We start from the raw sequence: 22,799 nt of genomic DNA, 5'->3' as shown, positions 1-22,799 counted from the left end.
TTTCCTAATATCTGATGGAACAAAAAGCACTTTTTAATCACTGTGAATTATGAATACATCTGTTTGCTTCTTTCCAAATGCGGGTTGAAGTTGTGGAATATTTGTAGGGAGTTGATTTTGTGCTTGATAACTGGTTGTCTTTGATACATACACCTTGCAATTTCAAAACCGCTGCTGCTGCTTTAACATTTTTGCAAGCATCATTTTTCTTACTCTGATGGTCCACAGTTATTTCATTTTCATTTTGAGCTTTCCTTACTTCATGTTTGTGTTTCCAAACTGTAATTTGTACTCGTTAACTACATTGCTGCCTTTGTCTTCTTTTTTGAAGTGAGGGTAGACTTTAAGAAGCTTTTTCTTATGATTGCAGGGTTTGGGATTTTGTCATCTGGAAACAGACTTCTCAGTTTACTGTCAGTGTTTTTAAGCTTGTGTCTTTAGTTCTGTTTAATTTTGTGTGAGATGTTTAAATCTGTGGGGCGCTGTCCTGGGTGAAACCCGATCAGGAATGTGATCTTGTTTTACTTTCCAGGTTAAATTGGTTCGTGGCCATTTGCTCATAGGCATCTAGGGCGTTTTGTGGTGGTTTTTTTATTGGGTTTGTGGGGTTTTTTTTGGTTTTTTTTTTTAGTCTGTGATCAATTTATTTGTTAGAATAGGATCCTGTATGAAATTACCCAAAGACAATCTCACTAAAATTTCCGTAACTTTTTATGGTCAAAAGTAGGCATCAATACTTTACTGGTTTTAGCCAGTCATGGTACAAGATTTCCAGCATGTACCTCCCTGATAGTAATGCAATGAAAAAAAAATGCAGATGGATATTTAGAAGTTGCTCTTCCTCATTCCTTGTCTGAGATAGGGACCTTAGAGCAACCCTCCACCAGAAGGCATCCCATGTGTTAGCACCTCCACACGAAAGGAGTAAGGGTAAATATTGCAGTGCATCAAAATCTACTTCATTTTTTAGAGAGGACAGGCTCAATAGCAGACCTGCTCAGTGACCTTTGGTATTTTGGCCAGGCAGTTCCTGCAAAACGTTTTTTTAACCCTACACAGTTTGAGGTGCTTTATTACAGAATAATAGGAGGCATGGAAGAACTGTAAGTGGAAAAGTCTCATTTCTTTTATGAAGGTTTTCCCTTGTGCTCCAAAAGTGCCCTTGGAGGGCAGTGATACCAGACTGCTTTCCTCGAGCATGAACAGCAAACACAAGGGGGATGAAAATATGCAACAATTTTGTTCTTAGAAAAAGCAGAAAATTCTATATGTGAAGTATAAATAACTCTAGAAGAACAATGCTTGAAATAGATACAGAAGGAAATGGGTATTATAGGTACAGGAAAAAGTGCTTGAAATGGATCCATTGTTAGATAAAAGTCTGTTTCTATTTAGAAAGTGCACTTAAATGTACTGTAAGATCATTTCATTAGAAATTTAACTAATAATCTCCCAGAAACAGTTCTCTGGAAACTTTTCTGTATTGGTTTGTCGGGTTTTTTTTTTTTTTCAACTTGGAGGAATCCTTCAGAAATCTTTAGGGAGGAACAGTACAGAAGGGTTTTGGCAAGTGTCACGGGTCAGTGCTGGCCAGGGGTTTTGGTGCCTGCAAGTCTCGTTGGAGGGTCCCTCTAACCCTGGACTGGGATCCTGGGGACTCTTGCCCTGGATGTGAGGGCACCCCAACCTCACCAGTCCACTACACTCTAAGAAGCCAAATGAAGCTGCCTAGACCATCTTCTGTCCCGAGAGGTCAAAGCTGGGACTCTGTAAGCCCAAGGTCAATGTTATTCGAGGTCTCCTAAATCTCCCCTGGCCACCAGGGGCTGCTTGATGAGGAGTGCTGGGTCCTGCATCTCTTCTCACTCATCAGGGACACTGTCTGTGTCAGATGCTGTTGCGTGGCTGAGCTGCAGTGCCCAGGTGTGCCTGGATTAGCTTCGGCCTCCCAGTTCTCCAAGGGCCTCCTGTGTTGTACCCTTCTGTCGAGGCATCCTTTGGTGTCCCAGCGGTGCTGTATTGTCTGGGGCTGGAAAAAGTCCTGCTCTTTCTGACCGTATATTTATAGGGGAAGGAGGGATGGAGTCTTTCATCAGGTTATTTCGTTGAAAACTTCCTTGCCCTTAGCCCTGATATCTCTGTCTGGTATTGTTGGGCAATTAGATCCTGTTTTTTGTTGGCAGAGAGATCGGTAAAAGATTTACTTCTTTCATCTGCCTCTTGGAGGAGGAGAATTTGAAACAAGCTTAGTGGGGAAAAAAAAAAAAAAAGAGGAGGAAAAAAAGAGAAGTCTTCCATCCATCATAGCTCTTTGCAGTGTTTTTTTCCTGAAGCAAGTTAGATAATTTTTTTCCAACTGTATTTTCACTGAACTGGTGAGCACTGTGCCCTCAAGTATAGTATCTGCATCTGTTTGTTACCCATGCTGCATGGCTATCCTTTTCTGTGCCACCGAAGCTCCTGCCTCTAAGCTGCATGTATTTCCTCTCCTCTTTAAAGTGGCCTTTGGGCACAGACCCTCTTTTTGTTCACTCATGCACATGGGTGTCTGCGAAGGAGCCCTGTGCTTCCCGCAGGACAAGTCATAAATCATGATATCCAGTGCTGTAGGGATTTTCATGAAACAGGGTTGCCTTTTAACTGGTACTGGGTTGTTTTTATACAGAGCACAATGTCTCTGTGACTATTCATACTCGTTATTGCTGCATTAAAAAGTGCTTTTTAGACTATTGTTATAGAATCATAGAATCATAGAATGGTTAGGGTTGGAAGGGACCTCAAAGATCACCCAGTTCCAACCCCCCTGCCATGGGCAGGGACACCCTCCACTACACCAGGTTGCCCAAAGCCTCATCCAACCTGGCCTTGAACACTTCCAGGGATGGGGCAGCCACAGCTTCTCTGGGCAACCTGTGCCAGTGCCTCACCACCCTCAGAGTGAAAAATTTCTTCCTTATATCCAATCTAAATCTGCCCTCTTTCAGTTTAAAGCCATTGCCCCTTGTCCTATCACTACACACCCTTGTAGAAAGTCCCTCTCCAGCTTTCCTGTAGCCCCCTTTAGGCACTGGAAGGCTGCTATAAGATCCCCCCGGAGCCTTCTCTTCTCCAGGCTGAACAGCCCCAACTCTCTCAGCCTGTCTCCATAGCAGAGGTGCTCCAGCCCTCGGATCATCTCTGTGGCCTCCTCTGGCCCCGCTCCAGCAGCTCCATGTCCTTCTTGTGCTGGGGACCCCAGAGCTGAACGCAGTATTCCAGGATAAACATCACTTCCCTAGTGTGAAGCCCCGGAACACTCAGCTGTGCTGCAGAGCCGTTCACCTGGCTCTTCTGGGAGCAGTTAATCTGTTCAGAGCATTTCTGGAAGCCTACAGGTGAGCATTATTGCAGATTTTTTTGTGGCTCACCTGGAGATGTGTGTGTATTATGGATATGTATACACACATATAATATACACATGTATGTATGTAACATACACATGTATGTATATACACATATATAATATTATGTATTATGTATACAGACATATATATGTATACAGTGTTTCTGGAGCAATATTTGCACAGGCTGCATTAAGTAGGAAAATAATCAACCACAGCGTTTGCTGTGAGCAGGTGGGTGCAGTAGGAAACTTCATCGCTCAGGATTTTAGTTGCGTTTCCATTTTGTGGAGCTAATATATTGGGTTTAATGTTTTGCTGTTTTCCACTGAAGAAAAGGAGTATCTGCAGGCAAAAATATGTGATTTCCCTGAAAATCTGCTTTTGCTTGGAATATATTCCACCTGGAACAAGTATACACATTTCAGCTCATTCCCCAGATGGAATTCTCCTGTTGTTCTTTAGTTTTGAGACTGGGGGGAGGTAAATAAAGTTGGCCCCTGTACAGATGAACACGTGTCCTTCTGCAAAGCCCTTTTTAGCTGATGGTGTATTTGAGGGTAAATCCTTTGAGGTCAGAGGGGAGTTACGTCGCAGACTTTGGGAAGAGTCATGATTCGGAGGGCTGCAAAGAATGGCTTGCCACAGCCTACTTGTGATTCGTGTGAGTTTATCAGCAAAAAGGATCTTAAATCTCATGTCTCTGAGATGTCATGCTATGGTGTCCTGGTTTTAACTGGGATAGAGTTAGTTTTCTTCTCAGTCGCTAGAATAGCGCTGTGTTTTGGATTTAGGGTGGGATTTGGTGTGAGAAGAATGTTGATAATATAAAAATCATAGAATGGTGACCAGTTCTCTCCCCTTTACCCCTCCAGTTCTCTCCCCTTTACCCCTCCAGTTCTCTCCCCTTTATCCCTCCAGTTCTCTCCCCTTTATCCCTCCAGTTCTCTCCCCTTTACCCCTCCAGTTCTCTCCCCTATCCCCCGGGGCAGGGGACTGAGTGAGCAGTTGCATGATGTTGGGTTGCCTGCTGGAGTTGATCCATGACATATGGAAATCTGCACCCAGCAGCTGGGAACTGGGTTGTCGTTATAGATTCCTCACAGATCTTGCTTATAAGCACCCATTGGTTTCTGAAAATCAGGGACCTTTAAGGTGTGCTGAGTAGGGGACCCCAAATTTAATCTTGCCATGTAGAAAACTACACTTTCTGTTTTGCTTGTTACGTATATGTCATGCATTTATAAAAGTATATGTGTGTATAAAATATATATATATAAAATGGACTGCATTATATATATTATATATATATCATGGGATATATATAAAATGGACTGCAATTCTGGGAGGAGGCAAGATCTTAAAGCAGTCTCAGGCTTCTTTATAGAACTTTCACAGAGTTATGGCTAGTGTAAAGAACAAACTCTCTGTTGTATTCATGGCAGAAACTCAAAGGAGCTGTGATGTCCAAAACACCAAGAAAAATCACAGTTATTTATTTAACGATCTGCAGTTTAGCCATGTTACTTCCTGAAGATGTCTGATCTTCAAGGTCTGGGTAATTTTTTGTAAAATTAACTCTACAAGAGTCATTCTTGGCCTTTGGTGATGTAAAGCGATTGGTTTAAATGGTAAATATTTAAGGCCCCAGATTTTTATACAGGTGTTTGAATGACAGGTTCTAATACTTGGGGAGAAATTCTTCTCTTTTGCCTGCTTGTCTTTTTCTCTGGACAATTCTTCAGATTTCACACAGTTCTCCTTTCTGGGCAATACAAACTTAAAAATAGATTTAGTGCTCTGGTAAACAAGTCCATAAACAGCACAAATAATCCTCACTCTGCTGTTCCATCATTTCTTTAATAATGCAGATATTTCTACAAGAGCTTTAATGTTCCCCTGCAGAGGCTATTCGGGGAACTCTAAATCAAAATTAAACTTTAACTCTGAGGAGGTGTTACTGAGTAGGAATCTCTTCTTTGCAGTCCCTCTGCACTTCAGCAACGCTCCGAAGACATGCAGCCTCTCTGATTTCCATCAGCCTTAAAAGGATTTCTGAACCCGCTGAGTTGACTGGATCTCTTCCTGATTTGGGGGGTTTTTGCTTCTAATTTTTGTCCTTTCCCCCCCCCCCCCCCTTTTTTTTTTTCCCCTATGGTGAGATAGAAGTCAGATCCCAGCTCTGTTGCACACAGCCATCCTCCATGGCGGACCATCTCTGACTTTAGAGGATGCATTTGGGTCTTGGTCTCCTCCAGCTTATCCTCATCCTCCTTCCTGTAGCTCAGGGCAGCCACCTCCCAGTTCACAGTGGTACGAATGATGGAGAAGAGCATGTCCTCAGCACTTGGGCAATATCCATCTGGGGACACTGCTAAATCCCCACTGAAGCCCGTTCTGATGACAAAACTAAAAAAGCTCTGCTGGTAACAGGAAAGTTACTCCAGATTTGCATTATTTTAGCAAGAGTAAGAATTTAAACTAGTATTTTAAATCAATATTAAAGTGTAATATTAAACGAGCTTTAATATGAAATTTTATGATTTAATATGAAAACTGAAAATGATAAACAGATTCTTTTTCCTTAATGTTCTTAGGCTAAACCCTGGATACTCATTTATCTAACTCCGTGATTATACCTACCATGGTGGTTTATAAAAGTTTTTATCTGAGATTAAAAAATTAACCTTACTAATAGCTACCATAAAAAGCTACACTGGAGCAATTTAAAACAGGGCGAATTTTGTTATTACTCAAATTCTACTCGCTTCACCACATTAATTTGTGCTGCGTTAAATTTGAAACTTCAAGGTTGTTCTGTATTGTCAAAGTCGAAACTTCCCTGGTTGGGTTTTTTTGTGTGTGTGTGTTTTTTTCTTTTTTTGAGACAGTTAAGTATCTATTGTAACGTTGAGTTGGGTAAGTAATAAATGGCATTTTTTTTCCTTCTTGAAGGCCCCAGAGCGATTTGTGGTTTGTGGATTTGTAAAAACGACTGGTCCCTGTGGCACAGAACCTAACACTTCTTTTGTTGAGAACACGATGTCTCGATGTTACGGACCAGGATCTGAAACCCTGACGTTTTTAGTGATGTCATTGTTGGGCTGGAGGGCACGTTTAGCATAAGGGTTGGTTATCCATCCTGTGCACTGCATGCAGGGCTTTCGCCGCAGATGCTTTCCCTGTCCGTGCACCATTTTCCTGCACTTGAAAGTTAATTCATGCGAAGGAGCCCGTGAATTTAACGAGCAGTCGTGTTCGAGTATCTTCTTGCTTGTGCCTTTCATTGCAAATGAGATGATGCACTGCAGAGGCAAAAATACTTGGGAATAGCTTTTTCCCGTGATGGGGCCTAAATATTAATGTGCTTGGATTCAACGTTCCCCTTGGAGACAGCGTTTAATTTGTTTGTTGTTCTCAACTTGTTGCTTCTGCTTTAATTAATTTAAGTGACATTTAGCTCAGGCTGGGGCTGTGCTTCTGACCACTGATTTGAAGAGAGGTTGTCTTGTGTTTTTGAAAAGCACATTAATTTCAGCCTCCCTTCCTTCCTTCTAAAAGTCTTTTGCTTCCTTTCTATGACCTTGGCTAACCTTTTCTGAGCTGATTCAACTCTACCAGCCCATCAGAAACCTTTCTCTTCTTCCCACCCCCAGTGGTTTAGTTTCTTGGTGGGCTACTGAGTTGACGAGCACTAGAACTGCGTGCAGGTCCAGCAGCTGAACCATGGCTGGATATAGGAGGGCTTGGTTGGGGGAGGAAGCAAGACCCACTCTCCTTTCAACAACAGTGACCTGGTAGGTTGGCTCACCCTGGACCACTGTCTCTTTAGTAGCATGGAGTGCGACCCTTGATGATGCCCTGCCTTGCAGTGTGCTCTGGTGTAAATATTAGCTGCAGAAGTATTCACCTCTCTGTAAGTGAGGGATTTGTGAAGATGAGGTCTCATCGAAATAAATGTTTATTGCAATTCTTGGAGTATTTCCTATCACTCACTGGTGAGGCAGTGGCCCGTGAGTCCCAGAAGAGAGGAATGGAGACACAGAAGGAGCAGAGTAGTGCTGTTGCACTGCTTTCTCCCACAGATCCGATTCAGTTGAATGCCACATCTGCCTGGGCCAGTCTGTCTTCTTGCCTCTCCCTTTACGTGTCCTCAGTCAGTTCCTACTGTCAAGACTCCTCCATTCGTATTTACCATCTGGTTTCTGTGGTCTTACTCTTCTATCACTCGGTCTCCTTTCCTCACAGGGCCTCGCAATGACCCTTTTGCCTCATGAACACCCAACCTTAGGTGCAAATGCATCCAGCTTCACCATTCTTTCCTCTTTCTGGTGATCTTTCTCCAGTTCTCTTTGCCCATTACCTGTGATTATTTTTTCTCTTTACCCCTATAGGAAGAGCTAATCTAATACTTACAGTCTAGGAGGATCTAGTACTTTTTACTAATGAGAAAAACTTCTTCGTACTTTGAGCTAGGGTTTGGAGAATGAGGGGAGAGAAGAAGGATGTTTACCAGCTGAGCACAGCAAGGAGATGAGGAATATCAGTGGTATGGAGCGTGAGCAGCAGAAGTGCCCCAGGATGTAGCTGCCTGATGCTTAATCCTCTGGCTGCTGACCTTGGGCTTCTTGGGCATCCAACGGGTGGTGGAAAGGGCCAGTTGTTTCTGCGTCACACTTTTGAGATCTGACCTCCAGGGTGTCTAGAAACGTAGAAGGAGATCTGCCATGGAAATAAAAAGTTACTTTACAGGAGGCTGGTGCTTGGGGCAGAAGCTTGCTTCGGAGCTGTGCCGTTTGGGACTTGGCTAGGCTTTTTGTTGTGCTCCTGTTTGCGTCCTTGGCTGTGTCACTTTGGAAAATTCACTCTCTGTGTGTGGGTTTGGCAGCCCCTCTAGTAAAGCCCCTCTGTATTTGCTACACCCTTCTGCAGTGTCTTCTCTTCTTCATGGGGGAGCGTGTCAGATATAAACATGCTGCTGAACATCTATTGTATTTTCACTCACGTAACCTGGGAACAAATCCCTAGAAAGTGTCGCTTGAGTGTTATAATGGAGCTTGATTAATTTATGGAACCATAAGATAGTTGACCTCAACCTCCACATAAAAGGTACAGGGAAGGGCGTGAAGGGTTTTTTTAGCTTTTCTTTGGTTGCCATGGCTGAGGTGTTGCACAGCATTGTGTTTTTCTTCTGTCTTTTTTGGTATAAGAGGATATAAGAGGATGCTCTTGCAGTTGGTGAAGTCTGTTCATAGCTGGCTGTTTGCTGGGTAAGGGGGATCACTGCTTCTCGTGAAGGTGCCCAAAGGAAAGTCACAAATCGTTTTTGATATCTTCTGTAAAATAAGAAAGCCCAGGATAGCCTGGGGAGATGTGGGTATTTGATTCACATGGGGAAACCCAGGCTGCAGCCACATTCTTCACCTTCTGAGGATTATATCGAGTTCTCTTCTTCCTTTCCCTAGCAGATTTTGAAGTGTTTAACGGAGGAGATCAGATAGTTTTCCCATTTTTCTAGATGAGACAGCAGTCAACTGAGGCACAGAGGGGAGAGCCAGGAGTGGAGACCAGCCCTGTCCAGCTCCAGTCTTGCACTGCTGGTGGCTCCAGCCGTTTGGCCACACTGGCTGCTTTCAGTCTTCGTTTCCTCCCCAGGAGAGCTGGATATGGACATTGCAAGTGTTTCCTGCAATGTCTTGGCACCAGCCATTGTCTGTAGGATGCATCTTTAACCCTTTAACCCTTTAACCCAGCCATTGTCTGTAGGATGCAGGCTGAGAGTAGAAGAAAGGCTTTTCCACCCTGTTTCCCTAGAAAAGACACAGAGTTCTTTGCCATTTAATTTGTCAGCACGTGTAGAGAAAGTGAGGGAGAGAGAATAGTATTTCCATGTTTGTACACTGATCACAAGTTTTCAGAGAACTTTGGGCTGATCAAGTTTTTTAAGCTTATCAGAACTAGACTGTTATTTGTGAGCAGTAAAAATACTGGGGAAGGTGAGTCTTGTGCATTGGAGGAATGTTTGTTGCCACTATCTTTAACCTGAGTTTTCGTTTGCTACTAATATTGCTGTTGAGATCAGAGGCCAGGTGTAATTTGGATTAAGGAGAAGGGAGGCAGAGAAGAAGAACTGCTGTTTGAACGCTGCAAATGAATGAGCAACATGGTTTGAGGGACCATGGTTTGAGCAACATGGTTTAGGGACCCTGGCAGTGCAGGGTGAATGGTTGGACTCGATGATCTTGAAGGTCTCTTCCAACCAGATGATTCTATGATTCTATGAATGCACTAATGAGACTTTATATCTTAATATGGAAAAGTAGGGCTCTGGTTTGTAAAAATGCTCAAGCATGTCCTTCTCTTCATGGCATAGGCATCTAAGGCCTATTGACAATGACTGAAAGGGATTTCAGTTCATACCCATGCCTGAGTAGGCTTTGGAATAAGAGGAAAGGGGGATTTTTTTATTATTACATTAATGATTTTTTTTTTTTTTTCCACAGAGTCAAGGTGAACTGTGGGAATTAAGTACTGTGAAATTACAAACAGAAAAGCATTCCTCCAAATTAGTAGGAAACCTCTTCCCCCAGCATGTTGTGTTTGCCTTTGGGAACAATAAGTCAGGTATTTTAGCTGGGCAGACCAAATCATGTGCAGAGCTTGTGAAAATAATTATCTCGACACTTCCAGCGTTTGTTTCACCGCCCTTAAATGTGCGCTGAAATTTCACTTGGAAAATTCTGAGCTAGAACATCATTTTGCTGGGAAAATTGCATATAAAACCTAATTAAAAGCATCATCCCACACTTTTCTTTTAAAAGTACATCCACTACCATCATGCCTCTAAATGTAACAGAGCTCAACAAGTCTCTAGCAGCCAAGGAGACATGTAATTTAAAGGCTATTTCAGCATTTGATTAAGCACACAGTGATAACTACAAGCCCATGCCCTGCAGGCATGACAAGAGGCAATTATGTTCTGAGGTCAAAAGCGAGGGGGAGAAAAAGCACAAGATTTTGATGACTTACTTAATTTTCCAGCTCCTGAAATTAGCAGAGACAAAGAAGTTCTAAATCGCCCAGATAAAATCCTGTCATTATCTGTTGCCGTTTCACCCTCTGCTCTTACTTGGCCCTGCAGAAGCTCAGGAGGATGATTTTCCACCAAATGGCTGCACTTAGGAAACTCAAGTTGGCACACGTTTAAATGTTAAAAAGAGTGTTTTTTCAAAATCTTTAAGTTCTGCCGTCTGTATTTAGATGGCTGTCTGCACATAGGATCCTGGAAAAAGGCACCTGTTTTCCAAAGTAGTGAGCAGCCATCAGCTCCTCTTGACTTCAAGCCAACAATTAGGTCACTTCTCTAGGAGATCAAACAAGGAGCTCAGCGAGAGACTGCAGAGATAGGGAGCTGCTCTAAAGAGGGAGAAGTGTATTAATGAATTAATACAATCGTGCTGTGTATTTCACAGACGGGCTTTGGCATATCTTATTTCATAGCAAAAAGCAAAAAATCTTTGCTCCTCACAGGAAAACCAATAAAAACGTTGAATATAATCACATAGGGAGGCAACATGAAGAAGTGTGCTTACAAGGAGATAAACAGCCAACCTCTAATCTCCCTTTGGAGTATTTGTTGCAGATACCAGGGTAAGGAAAAAAAAAACGGGCAGAGCAACTGATTTGGTGGAGGATGGTAGGATGGAGAACACGCACCGTTGCTTTCTCCTGTGATATCGTATTACAGTATTCAGCTATTCCTGCAGTTTGACCAGGGTGTCACATTTCTTTTATGCCATATATCCAGGAAATATCCTTCTAATATCCTACTAATAGCCTTTCAGTACTTAATGGGCGACTAGAAGAAAGCTGGAGAGAGACTTTTGACAAGGGCATGTAGTGATAGGACAAGGGGCAATGGCTTTAAACTGGAAGAGGGCAGATTTCGATGGGGTCTAAGGAAGAAATTTTTCACTCAGAGGGTGGTGAGGCACTGGGACAGGTTGCCCAGAGAAGCTGTGGCTGCCCCATCCCTGGCAGTGTTCAAGGCCAGGTTGAATGAGGCTTTGAGCAACCTGGTGTAGTGGAGGGTGTCCCTGCCCATGGCAGGGGGGGTGGAACTAGATGATCTTGAAGGTCCTTTCCAATCCAAACCACTCTGTGATTCTGTGAAATAAATGTTGACTCCGTGATACCGCAGTGAGGTGTCTGTGAGCGAAAGCTGCCCTTCTGATGGCAAGCAGTTGAGTGGTGATGTGAGAAGCAAAAAGTTGAAGTCCAGTCAACAGAAAGCCACATCTACAAATGTTTGCATCTGTGCATCTTTAATGGAGGATAGAACGTAAGCTGTTATTTTGGGGGAGGGGTGTTTGGTTTTGATTTGGGGTTGGGGGGGTACTAAGGACTGACATTCATGCAGTTTTAGTAGATCAGTGCCGTAAAGTCGCATGTACAGGAGCGAGCCCCAGAATACAAGAAATGTGCTCGCTCACCTGGTTTTTACTAAACGTCTGTGTTTTCATATTAACTGTGAAATCCTCCACCAGAAACCTGAAGTACTGCATTATCATTGTCGATAGAGTTGCTGTGAGATTAGGATGCTGTCTTTGCCCTCAGATAAACTTCTGTTTTCATAAAACCATATTGCTGGTAGCAGTTCCTAACATCTTGTTTCCAACAAAACATGAGATTAGCTGCGTGTGCACAGGGTTGCTGTTTGACAAATACACCAGGTTTGTACGAGTGAATTCCCAGACAGTTAATTTCTGCAACTTTAAGCAGGGTTTTCCTCAACCATCACATGTTTAATGTCTGCTTTCTTTGACAGTATAAAATAGTGACTGCAAAAAATGCATAGGAATTAACAGCAAAAATATATTTTCTGAAGCGTGTCAGTCGGAGGTTTGAGTTCTGTTTTCTGTAGTGGGAACTGTGAAAAGTCAAGTAGTATTAGCAACAGCCTGTGCTGTTTGTGTAGCCTACAGCATCCTCCTGGAGAAAAAGATCCAAATTGCCTGAGAACCGAGCCCAAGAGCTGGGCCAAACCGTAGCCCCAAAGAGCTAATATTGTCTGTAAACCTCATTTTGCCCTTTTCTTGGCAGCGAACAGGAGTCCTCTAAGCACATGGCAGGGGGAGGGAGGGCAGTTGGCCTCGGTGTTCTGCCAAATACTGCTAGAAACCTTCTGCCTGCCGTGTTGCCAATCTGCTCAGGCTTAGCAGAGGAGAGGCTCCAAAAGAGAGCTCGCCGCAGCGCTTTTCCAAAACCAGCAGCCTGGCATCGGAGGTTTTCTGGTGAAAACTCACGGTAACGCGGGCAGATGCAAACTCCCTCCCTGCTGACGTGGAGCCTGGTGTTTCGCCGAGCAGGGGCTGCTGTGGGCACATCCCGTCCAGCAGACTTGATACCTCTGGATGTTGGTTGTAGGGAGGCTGCAATGGTTGGGCTTTGCTGACTCTGCCTTTCTGGTGGGCTTATCTCTTTGATCAAATGTTGTCTCTAACTTGATGTCCTGTCCTTCCTCCGCCCACCTTGTCGTTGATAAGTGACATGAAGCCAAGGGTTAGAAGGAAGTATTGCATCTCAGAGGTTCACACTTGTCCTCCTGGCTTCCTTCCTTCTGTAGCAGCAGAATTGAGTCACAGTAGGAATTTACTGCATTACACAAACGTGTGGCGCATAGGAGCTCAGGGCAGAACTGTTGCCCTGATCTCGGGGAATCATAGAATCATAGAATGGATAGGGCTGGAAGAGACCTTCAAAGGTCATCTAGTCCAACCCCCCTGCAAGGAACAGGGATATCTCCAACTAGATCAGGTTGCTCAGGGCCTCGTCCAACCTGGGGATGGAGGACATCTTACATGATCCAAACCCTAAAGCTATGCTAATTGTAGACACTGTTACTCAAGAATAAATGCATGTCTGTCTTGGGAGTTTGGCAACTACTCCACAACTCTGGTACATCAGTAAGATCTGATATTAGAGTCATAGAATCATAGACTGGTTTGGGTTGGAAGGGACCTCGAAGATCGTCTAGTTCCAACCCCCCTGCCATGGGCAGGGACACCCTCCACTACACCAGGTTGCCCAAAGCCTCATCCAACCTGGCCTTGAACACTTCCAGAGATGGGGCAGCCACAACTTCTCTGGGCAACCTGTGCCAGTGCCTCACCACCCTCAGAGTGAAAAATTTCTTCCTTATATCCAATCTAAATCTGCCCTCTTTCAGTTTAAAGCCATTGCCCCTTGTCCTGTCACTACACGCCCTTGTAAAAAGTCCCTCTCCCAAGTAGTTAGAGTAATCCCTGCAAATTTACGGAAATGGGAATGTTTATCTGTCCAATAATACAAATCTAAATGAGACAACCGACAGGAATAGAAGGCCTTATAGAAGTTAATGTGTTGGATTGCTGCCTGCCAGAGGGACAGGTAGAGCAGCCTTGATGCACCGTTAAGGGGTGCACTGAGAAACATCAGTAGCTCTCATTTCCATAAGCAAACTTGGTGTGCGTGTACCACATGGAAGTTTTACGGAACAAGATAACAGCACATTGGAAGGGATTTTTGGTTTGGAGGAAGATGTTCTGGTGTTTTTATAATGGGGCCGGCGGGGGGAAATGAGTTGTTGAAAGATGCTCAGTCTCAGATGGATCCTGGGTCTGTTAGAGAGTTAAACCATCCCTGGCTGCTCTGTCACCATCACCTAGATACACGCTTAGATGTTGAATTTTGTGGTTAGAAGTAGCACAAAATGGAGCCAGAAGGGCACATCATGCCTGAAGCTGGAAACCTTTTTCGTGCGGGTGAGTTTTCATTCTCGTGGAATAAGGAAGGGAGGAGGTTGGCTTTTGTTTCAGCTCGTGGCCGGTGCGCTCGGCTGGAAAACAAGTATTCGGTTCCCAGCTTCGCTGTGGATTTCCCATGAGATCTTCTGGAAGCTGCATAACCCTTCTGTGGCTGAGACAAGAATGACAATGCATAGCTACTTCATATGGATATTTGGGGGATTAATGCATTCATGTTTTTCAAGCTTTTGAAGCTCATTGGATCAAAGAGTCTGTAAAGATGGGAAATATTGTTGCTTGTTGTCATGTGTGTTTATTTACTAATACTTTAGGGATTTGTTTTCAAGGCATCTCAAAGCATGTTTCTTTTTTTCTTTTGCAAACTATAGCCTGGATATCTTTTAAAACAGGTAAGATTTCTGAGAGCTCTTTAAATTAACTTTACAAGTGTGTGCCAGTATTGATCATCCAGGCAGATCTGAGGCAAAGCTGACACTGAACTTTAATCACCCAGTATCCCATATATTGCCCTTTCCATGGAAAATATCACTGCAGGGCCCAGCCTTTGGGATGGTTGCCAGAACCTGCAGGCCATCCCCCGGCATGCTGCAGGCTACAGCAAAAACCATTAGGCTTCCTTTTTCTAAGGGCCACGAAAAGGACCAGGAGCAATACAGATGTTATTACATCTGCACTAGGACAGATGCAATCTCGCTGAGCAGGTGGGATCCTCGTGCTTGGGTTGCTCGTTGTCAGAACATTTCCCCTGGTTGATCAGGTACAACACAGGACTGTAATTTTATATATCCTGGTTGATCAGGTACAACATAGGACTGTAATTTTATATATCAAAGTCTTTTACCCGGTAAGTACTAGTAATAGCAATGCCACGGTTGCTATTTACCTCTTTCAGAGGGAATTACTAAAGCCCTGTGTGAAAGGGATTGTTAGCTTATTTCTGAGATGAGAAAATCAAGTTGCTAAGTGGAGAAGTGATTCCTCTGGGCAGCCAGCGAGCTGGGCATCGGGCTCTGTTTCTGCAGCCCGTACCTCAGTGGTACCGAAACCGTCTCGGCACGGCGTGTGGATAAGCCCTGCTGCTAAACGTCGTTCCGCTTTTCATCCTCGACTCAGCGTGGAAAGTAAATGTTTGCTGTGTTTCTGTGTTAATCCTCGCAGCTTTCAGCCGTGCCCCGGTCCCCATGGCTGTGGTCCGACGGGAGCTGTCCTGCGAGAGTTACCCCATCGAGCTCCGCTGCCCGGGAACAGATGTCATCATGATCGAAAGTGCCAACTATGGGAGGACCGACGATAAAATCTGTGACTCTGATCCTGCTCAGATGGAGAATATCCGCTGTTATCTGCCAGATGCCTATAAGATTATGACTCAAAGGTATAGTATTTAATATTCCTTGTTTGCTGACTGTTGGTTTTTTAATCCGGTATGTACACACCAATTTGCGTGTGTGTTTGCATGAGAAAATGCAGGTGCTTAGTGCGTGTGTCTGCGCACAGAATTACAGCTATCGCTGCTAAACTGTGGGTTTAACACAGTTGGGTGAGCATCACGCAGTATAAATAACAATTGCTGTAAGTATTACTGAGCAGTCGTCTTGCTACTCACTGCATCCCAATTTTGTCTCTGAGATACCTAAATATCAAGGCTCTTAATGAACATATGAGTTGAAGTCTTTCTCGAATGCACGTTCCCTGGTTTTTGTGCTGTGTTCCAACAGATGGCAAATAATCTTCTTTAAACAGTTAATATTTAATGTTCGGAATAACATTTACGTTTTTCAAAATACAAAGAGAAGTCTCCATCATTCATTGCGTTGCCAGGCTTAGTTTTAGGGACGATCTGAATTCCCAGTCAAGGATTCACATCTCACATTCACATTAGTTTTGCAGAAGACTTGCTAAATTTCTGTATAATAGCTGTTAAGCGTGGCTACTGCAACTGGAAATGGTAATTGAAATACACACCGTGTAGATAGACTCCTGTACTGCGGAGCCAGAGCCTATTAGTTTATTCCAAGCTAGAGATATCTGGTTATGGAAATCCTTTAACTGTTGCTGAATTTTTCAGGGTATTTTCTGGCATAAGAGGTGTTGTGGGGAAGGATTCATAAGTCACAGCTCTTGACATGTAATTGCATTCAGTACCTTTCTCCTAATAACGACACGTGAATAATTACTCAGTACGTTTGGCTGTTAAGTAAATAGTAATAGAAATTAATATTTCAGGGTATTAATAATGGTATTGTTATAGGCAAAGTGTTGCCAGTTGAAGTCATGACAACAGTGTTTGCATGGTGACCTAACGGCTAAAGCAGTGCAAGTTTATTAAAACAGAGTGTCTTGCTATTGTTTGCTGCGAGGCGCTTGGCACTGAAAACGGAGTTGTGTCAACAACAGAAAAGAAAACGTGAATTTCATCTATATTTGGCATGCTAATGGCTATTTTAGAGCTCCCTTTAGAATTGCTCCAGGTCAAGGAGTTAGATCTCAAAATGCTGGGAGGTCTCGTGAAAAATGTCCTCGTCACTGCGTATGGCTCCTGTGAGCCCGTTGTTTAAGTTGAACCTCCTCGTCTGGCTGGTGGAAGTCTTGTTTGTGGGATTGTGCTGGTTACGTTTTCGAGACAAGCGGAAAGGGTAACAATGTGCCACCAGCCAGTTCCTTGGATTCGGCATGGTTTTAGTGGAATTACTGTAATTCTTCTGTTCAGGTTGTTAGTAGCTTCAAGCAGAAACCCTTAATCCTCTGCATATTGGCAGAATAAAACCATGTCATCCCCTTTGTGGGCTGTTAGAGAGTACAAAATATTAGTATTTTTATATATCAACGTGGTAGCATCCTCTAGGCTCTAGCTTCCAAGCCAAATGCAGTTCCCATGTGTAGCAAGTCTGCAATAAACACAGCCCTTTGCTCAGGGAGGGCATGTAATCATGCTGCGTGCCCACGGTGCTGGGATGAAAACTCACCTCCCTTACTGGGCTCCAGGTATCAGCACTGTGGGCTCAAATGGCTTAGCAGAGAGTTAGCAGGGAAGGGCATCTCTTGGGCAAAGCATCTCTTGTTTTCCCTTTTGGGCAGAAAGTGGTGCTGTAGAGGATGGCCACCGAGGGGCAAATTTCTTGCAAGGGAAAAGCAAATCCCTACTGACTGGATATTAATATCTGTGGCACCTTGCCTGATGCTGTTTGTCAGTGAGAAGGCTCAGGAAAGAGTGGTGGCTCTTTCCATTTAAGCCATTCCATGATCAATTTTCATGAAGAAGTATGCAATAGTGTTATTAATTAGGTACTATCGAGTTTCTTGAAAATAAATATAACCTGGTTCTAGCTAAAAGGCAGGTTAAAAAGGGGAAAAATAATCTACTTTGCACTTTTATGGCAGTCTCAGTTCTTTTTTTTATTCTCCATTAATTCAAAGAGTTGAAACAATTCAAAAATAAAACCATTAAAATGAAACACGTTCTTGAGATGCAAACCAGCCTGCCAGCTCACATCTCCTTATAGCTGAGCCTCTGAAAAAAAGTAGTTTAAAAGGAAAATTGTGACAGCCTAGTAGTTGTGGCACTAACTATGGCGTTATCTTCTGAAAGCCTCTGCCTCCCAAATTAATCCATTCAGCAGTTTTGGGGTGGTTCAGCAGGTGAATGCAGGCTTTGATACAATGAGCTTGTCTTTGCTAACGCTGCAGGGTGGCGGAGCAGCTACTGGGAACTAAAGGTCCTCGTGGCAGTGGAACCCACGTGGAAATGGCAGCTGTCTGCACATGGAAAGAAAAACACCATGTGCAGTGCATGCTTATTATGCATTAATTAATCATTGCATTCATAAACACGCAGTCCCCTTGGAGGTTTTGGGATAAGTTGTCTGACTGCTGGCAGTTTTAAATGGGCAGCACTGTGCAGTCGACTTGGACACGTTATGGCATGGCTGTGGGAGGGGGAGAGGGAAAGGTGGGAAGAAAAGTCCATGTGGGGCAGAGATGATGTCAGTACGTGAGCTGAGGCTGTGGGTGAGAAGATTTATGGTAGATACTAGTGATTGGTCCCCTAGCCCACCTTCCCTCCCCCAAAAAAATAAAATGGAGCTGGGGTGTTCCTTTCTTCTCTATGTTTATTTAAATTAATTTTGCAGACGAGTACATGGGGTAGTTTTGAAAGAGAAAGGCATAAATGTGGTGGTGTGTTTTTGGAGCCCCCTGAGCAGAGGGACCACAAGGAGTTCTTACTGCGAGCATCGCCCTGAAAATCTTCGGAATATTGCTCTAAGTAAAGAACATTTAAACAGCTTGTAGGGAGCTATTTTATAGGAAATTAAGTCTCTGTGGCCTATTTTGGTTTTCAACTTGCCAGCTCTTCCTTCAAGCATTCGAGCAGCAGCTGCCCAGAAAGCTCAGCAAGGGTGCTTTATGGACTGAAGTTCTTCTGATATGATGAGAGAAAAATGTATTTCGTAGCATGTTTGCTTTGGAGAAATGTCTTTTCAAGGGCTGTAACAAACAATTAATGCTAACCATGCCCATTGTAAGCTGTGTGCACTGTACCATGGGAGACTTAGCTATGTCCTCCCTTGAGCAACTGTGCCACAAAATTAGCATATCGTCCATTCAGACAGCTGGGGTTCTCTACGGACAATAGGGAAAAGCAGCCTCCTGTTCCCATCAGAGTTGCCTTTGTTTTTATGCTGCTAACACTGCTGTTCAGTCTATTAAGAAACAGCCTTAAGAAAAAAAAAAATCGTTTTCAGCGTGGTCTCTTGAATTTCCTGTGAATGCTTTCCACCAAGGAAATGCCCAGCTCTGAAAGACAAAATCTCTGGATTACTTTTTCCGTGCTGGTGGTTTCACTACAAGTCAGTGGAGCTAGTCACCTCGTAAAAGTGCCGCACAAATTTAAGGCTTCAACGCAGGCAGGGGAATTAAACGTTTGGTTGTCTCCTCTTTGATTCAGGCAATATGCCAGCATGTGCTTCTTTTTCAGGCATCTGCTTAACTGTTGTGGGTACCTGCCCATGGACTTATAAAATCACAGAATCATAAAATGGTTTGGGTTGGAAGGAACCTCCAAGATCATCTAGTTCCAACCCCCCTGCCATGGGCAGGGACACCTTCCACTACACCAGGTTGCCCAAAGCCTCATCCAACCTGGCCTTGAACACTTCCAGGGATGGGGCATCTCCTTTCCTGGGTTGAAGCCAATGGAAAGAAGATGGGTGGATCAGGTTTTGCATGTAGGTTTGCAGAACCGTGTGCTGTCGATGCCACCTTTGCGTGTAACTTCATAACGTGAAACAGTCTGTTTTACTGTTGTCCCTGTCTGCCCCAATGGTTCTCTGCTACTCTTAAGCTGAAGGAAGGAAAGGAAGGATGGAATAATAAAAACAGTAGCTGTAACAGAGGAGCCAGGGGAGAAATGTTCACAGGTCTTAGCAACCGTTCCCAAAATCAAACCAAAATTCCTTCTGCGTTTCCAGAATTTGGAAGGTAGAAAACGTGGAAAGCTCTTGCTGGGGAGCTCTGTTATATCTCTCAGCAACTCGCAGAGCTCAGATTGCAAAGGGGGCAGCTTTTGCCTTTCGCCACCGTAGAACATTTTGGAACTCTTCTGTGCCACTCTTGCCACTTCTGGCTTGGGGATGAGGGCTGAAAGCTGCTCCGCTCCCTCCTCCCTTCTCCCCTGAAGGGAGCACTGAGCCCATCTTGTGTCCCGCAGGGAAAACACCTCTTGCCCAGAGCTTCCCGCTGCTCCCAGGACAAGGAAACTGTGAATCCTCTAGCCAAGGATGTGTAGCCACATCTTCTGGAATTGCCATTCTGGGATTTCTCTGTTTTGGGATCATTAGCCAGGATGGGTTGGGCATTGGTCAGTGGGTGGTGAGTAATTATGCTGTGCATCACTTATTTGTATATATTATTATCGTTTTTAGATGTGATAATTTTAATTATTATTTTTCTCATTATTGCTTTTATTTTATTTGAATTATTAAATTGTTCTTATCTCAAGCCATATATCTCCTTCCCTTTTCCTCTCTAATTCTTTCCCCATTCTTCTCAGTGGCACCCAACGATAAGACAAGGGGAAATGGATCTCAGCTGGAACACAGGAGGTTCCGCTTAAACATGAGGAAGAACTTCTTCCCAGTAAGGGGACCAGAACACTGGAACAGGCTGCCCAGAGAGGCTGTGGAGTCTCCTCTGGAGATGTTCCAAACCCGCCTGGACGTGTTCTTGTGTGATCTGATCTAGGTGGTCCTGCTCCGGCAGGGGGATTGGACTACATGATCCTTTGAGGTCCCTTCCAATCCCTGACATTCTGGGATTCTGTGATTCCCCAGAAGTGGTGGAGAGTGAGCAAGCAGCTGCATGGTGTTTGGTTGCCAGCTGGGTAAGACCATGACACTAGTAGCTCCGTGGGAGGCACAGCTGGGGCATACTAGATGCCCTCCTGGGCTGCAGTTGCTTAGCTGAGCTAGTTTCCTTTAGACTTGAGTCTAATCTGCGTGGTTTGTCACTGGTTTCATTGTTGGCATCATTGATGAAGCCTGCAGGTCAAGACCTAGAGTTAAAAAAACCAACCCAAAGCCCAAACAAACAAAAAACCACCACCAAACAAGTGCAATTAAGAGCGTAAGACGGTTGTCAGCTGCTTAACATTCTCAGATTTCCTTTTAGTTTCATCAGAGGGCCTGATCCTTTTATGTGAGAAAGAACACTCACAGCTCTCCTGGTAGTGAGAAGGACGGCTGCAGGCACTTTGTGCAGGGTGGCTGAGAAGAAAGCAATTGTATGAACCAGCTTGCATTACACTGCAAAGATTTTTCATCTCCTGAAGGGCTGTGTTTTGTTAATGTTTTTGGTTGATGACCTGAAAAATGCAGGAGTCCGAAACGAGTGCCATTATTATTGTAATAATATCGCATCTCATGGTGCGCTGTTATTGATGCAATCAGCACCTGTGATTTCCAAAACACTTCTCAAATGCCAGTGAACTGCTCTTGCGTTGGGAAATGAAGAGGCAGGGTTATCTGTGTTTTACAGATAGGATAATTCACGGTAATCATTCATAAAGTGGCCACTAGTTTGGATCATACCAATTTTGAGATGTTCTTGTGGAGTCTTTTAGAGTAAGTAGCTTGTCCCGGTGCACGTGGGGAGGATGTGCAGGACGAGGAGAGCTGCAGACCTCGAGGCTCTGTAGTGACGAGGCTGTCAGCAGGACTGAATGAGCAGGTTTGGTAGGAACCCTTCCGCCTTCCCCTCCATCCTGAGCACGTTTTGTGAAGATTGCCAAGATACGACTCGTTTTTCTAAATTTGTTATCACACAGGTGGCGTGGGAAGTGCCTTTTTGGAGGACTGAGTGTTGCAATGGGAAGCCAGGCTTTTGTCTTTCTGGGAAGCCTAAGTCTGGTGCTTTGAGATCACCCCATGAAAAGCATCAATGTGGAAAAATACTAAGGTTTCAGTTAAACGATAGGTTCTGTAACCAGTAAAAATGAACAGGGAATACTGAAGCTCGCATTCCCTGGATTCTGATTTTGAAGACTAGAAAACAAGCTTCACTACTTGGTTAAACAATCTGTTTTCTCACCGTGCGGGAAGATATTTTAAAATGAAAGAAAAAAAAAAAAGAAAAGAAAAAAATAATGAAGCAAAGTCTGCTAATCTTATCTGCACCTTGACCCTGGGACAAGAGCACGTACACTGTCATGAGAGAGGGAAAAAACCCAAGCCCAGTAAGTGCCAGTGGAGCAGTGTGCACTGAGCTGTTGAATCACTCGGAAAAAAGGTCGCTACTTTCCAGCTGTAATTTATCCTACCTCTTCCTTTCCTGAAACTGCTTCCAGACCCAAGCAGAGGAGTAAATTCTGAAAGCGACAGCCCCCTGGAATTGCCCTGGTACCCTAGTAAATCAGGACTTGTCAGCCCAAGCATCTCAGCTGATTGCAGCTGCCATGGTAACAGATGAGGAGGCAGTAGTTTCTGAAGGTAATTATGTTCCAAACTGCGGAAGGCTCTGTAGATCAAAAGTAATGCTTTAGGTTTCCCCAAGTACCAGTTGGTAGCCGTGGCCAGCTGTAAACCACCCCACTCTAAATAAATAAATAAATAAAAAGACGGTGGCGTTGTGCTGTAGCTGCTGGTTTTTGGTTGCTGTTAGCATGCAGCTCCAATGTGCTGTCGTTTGAGAACTTCCAGGCTTGAGCTGAGAAAGCAACGTGCAACTGGTGGCCTCCGTGGCCAAGGGGAAAGGCGTCCTTGAAGCGCACAGGCTGGAGGAAGCTGGAGGAATTCATCACTGCTGTTTTCTAAGACCGTTTCAGTTTACCAGCTATTTTGTTTTGTTTCATTTAATTCTTTTTGCGCCCTCACTTGGCCTTAACTGACAAAGAGAAGACATGGGATAATCTCTTGGATAAATCATGTCTCGAAGTGGCCTCAGAAGTGCTGAACACTTGATGTGCTGAAAACTATGCAGGGAAAATCCAGGTTTATTGCTCCATCTGTTATTTGACTGGTGTGAAAGTGGTCAGCTCCAGCCTGCCAGAGGGAAGGGACTGGCCAGCCCTTGGCAGCCTGCTGTGTGTAGCTTTTGCCAGTGGGAGAAGACCTACGTGAAACAT

The 22,799-nt window shown here is 44.1% G+C and overlaps 1 protein-coding gene across 17 annotated transcripts in view; it reads left to right on the top strand.

Moving 5' to 3' along the window:
• The first annotated feature begins 14,561 nt into the window (after positions 1-14,561).
• ADGRL3 (adhesion G protein-coupled receptor L3) overlaps positions 14,562-22,799 on the top strand; it is a 337,188-nt gene continuing 328,950 nt past the window's right edge. For 14 of the 17 annotated variants that reach the window (XM_086612148.1, XM_086612152.1, XM_086612151.1 and 11 more), the window contains exon 1: positions 15,352-15,557. In XM_086612148.1, the coding sequence (XP_086468274.1) occupies positions 15,367-15,557 (191 nt within the window). In that variant the 5' untranslated portion in view covers positions 15,352-15,366. Of the gene's footprint in view, positions 14,575-15,339; positions 15,558-22,799 lie in introns of those variants that run through there. The other 3 variants (XM_086612141.1, XM_086612143.1, XM_086612140.1) reach the window with 3 other exon arrangements.

This window comes from Tauraco erythrolophus, chromosome 5 (genome assembly GCF_009769465.1).
Source record: "Tauraco erythrolophus isolate bTauEry1 chromosome 5, bTauEry1.pri, whole genome shotgun sequence".
Taxonomy (NCBI): Eukaryota; Metazoa; Chordata; class Aves; order Musophagiformes; family Musophagidae; genus Tauraco; species Tauraco erythrolophus.
The sequence above is the reverse complement of the archived record's forward strand: the minus strand, read 5'-3'. Positions and strand labels throughout refer to the sequence as shown.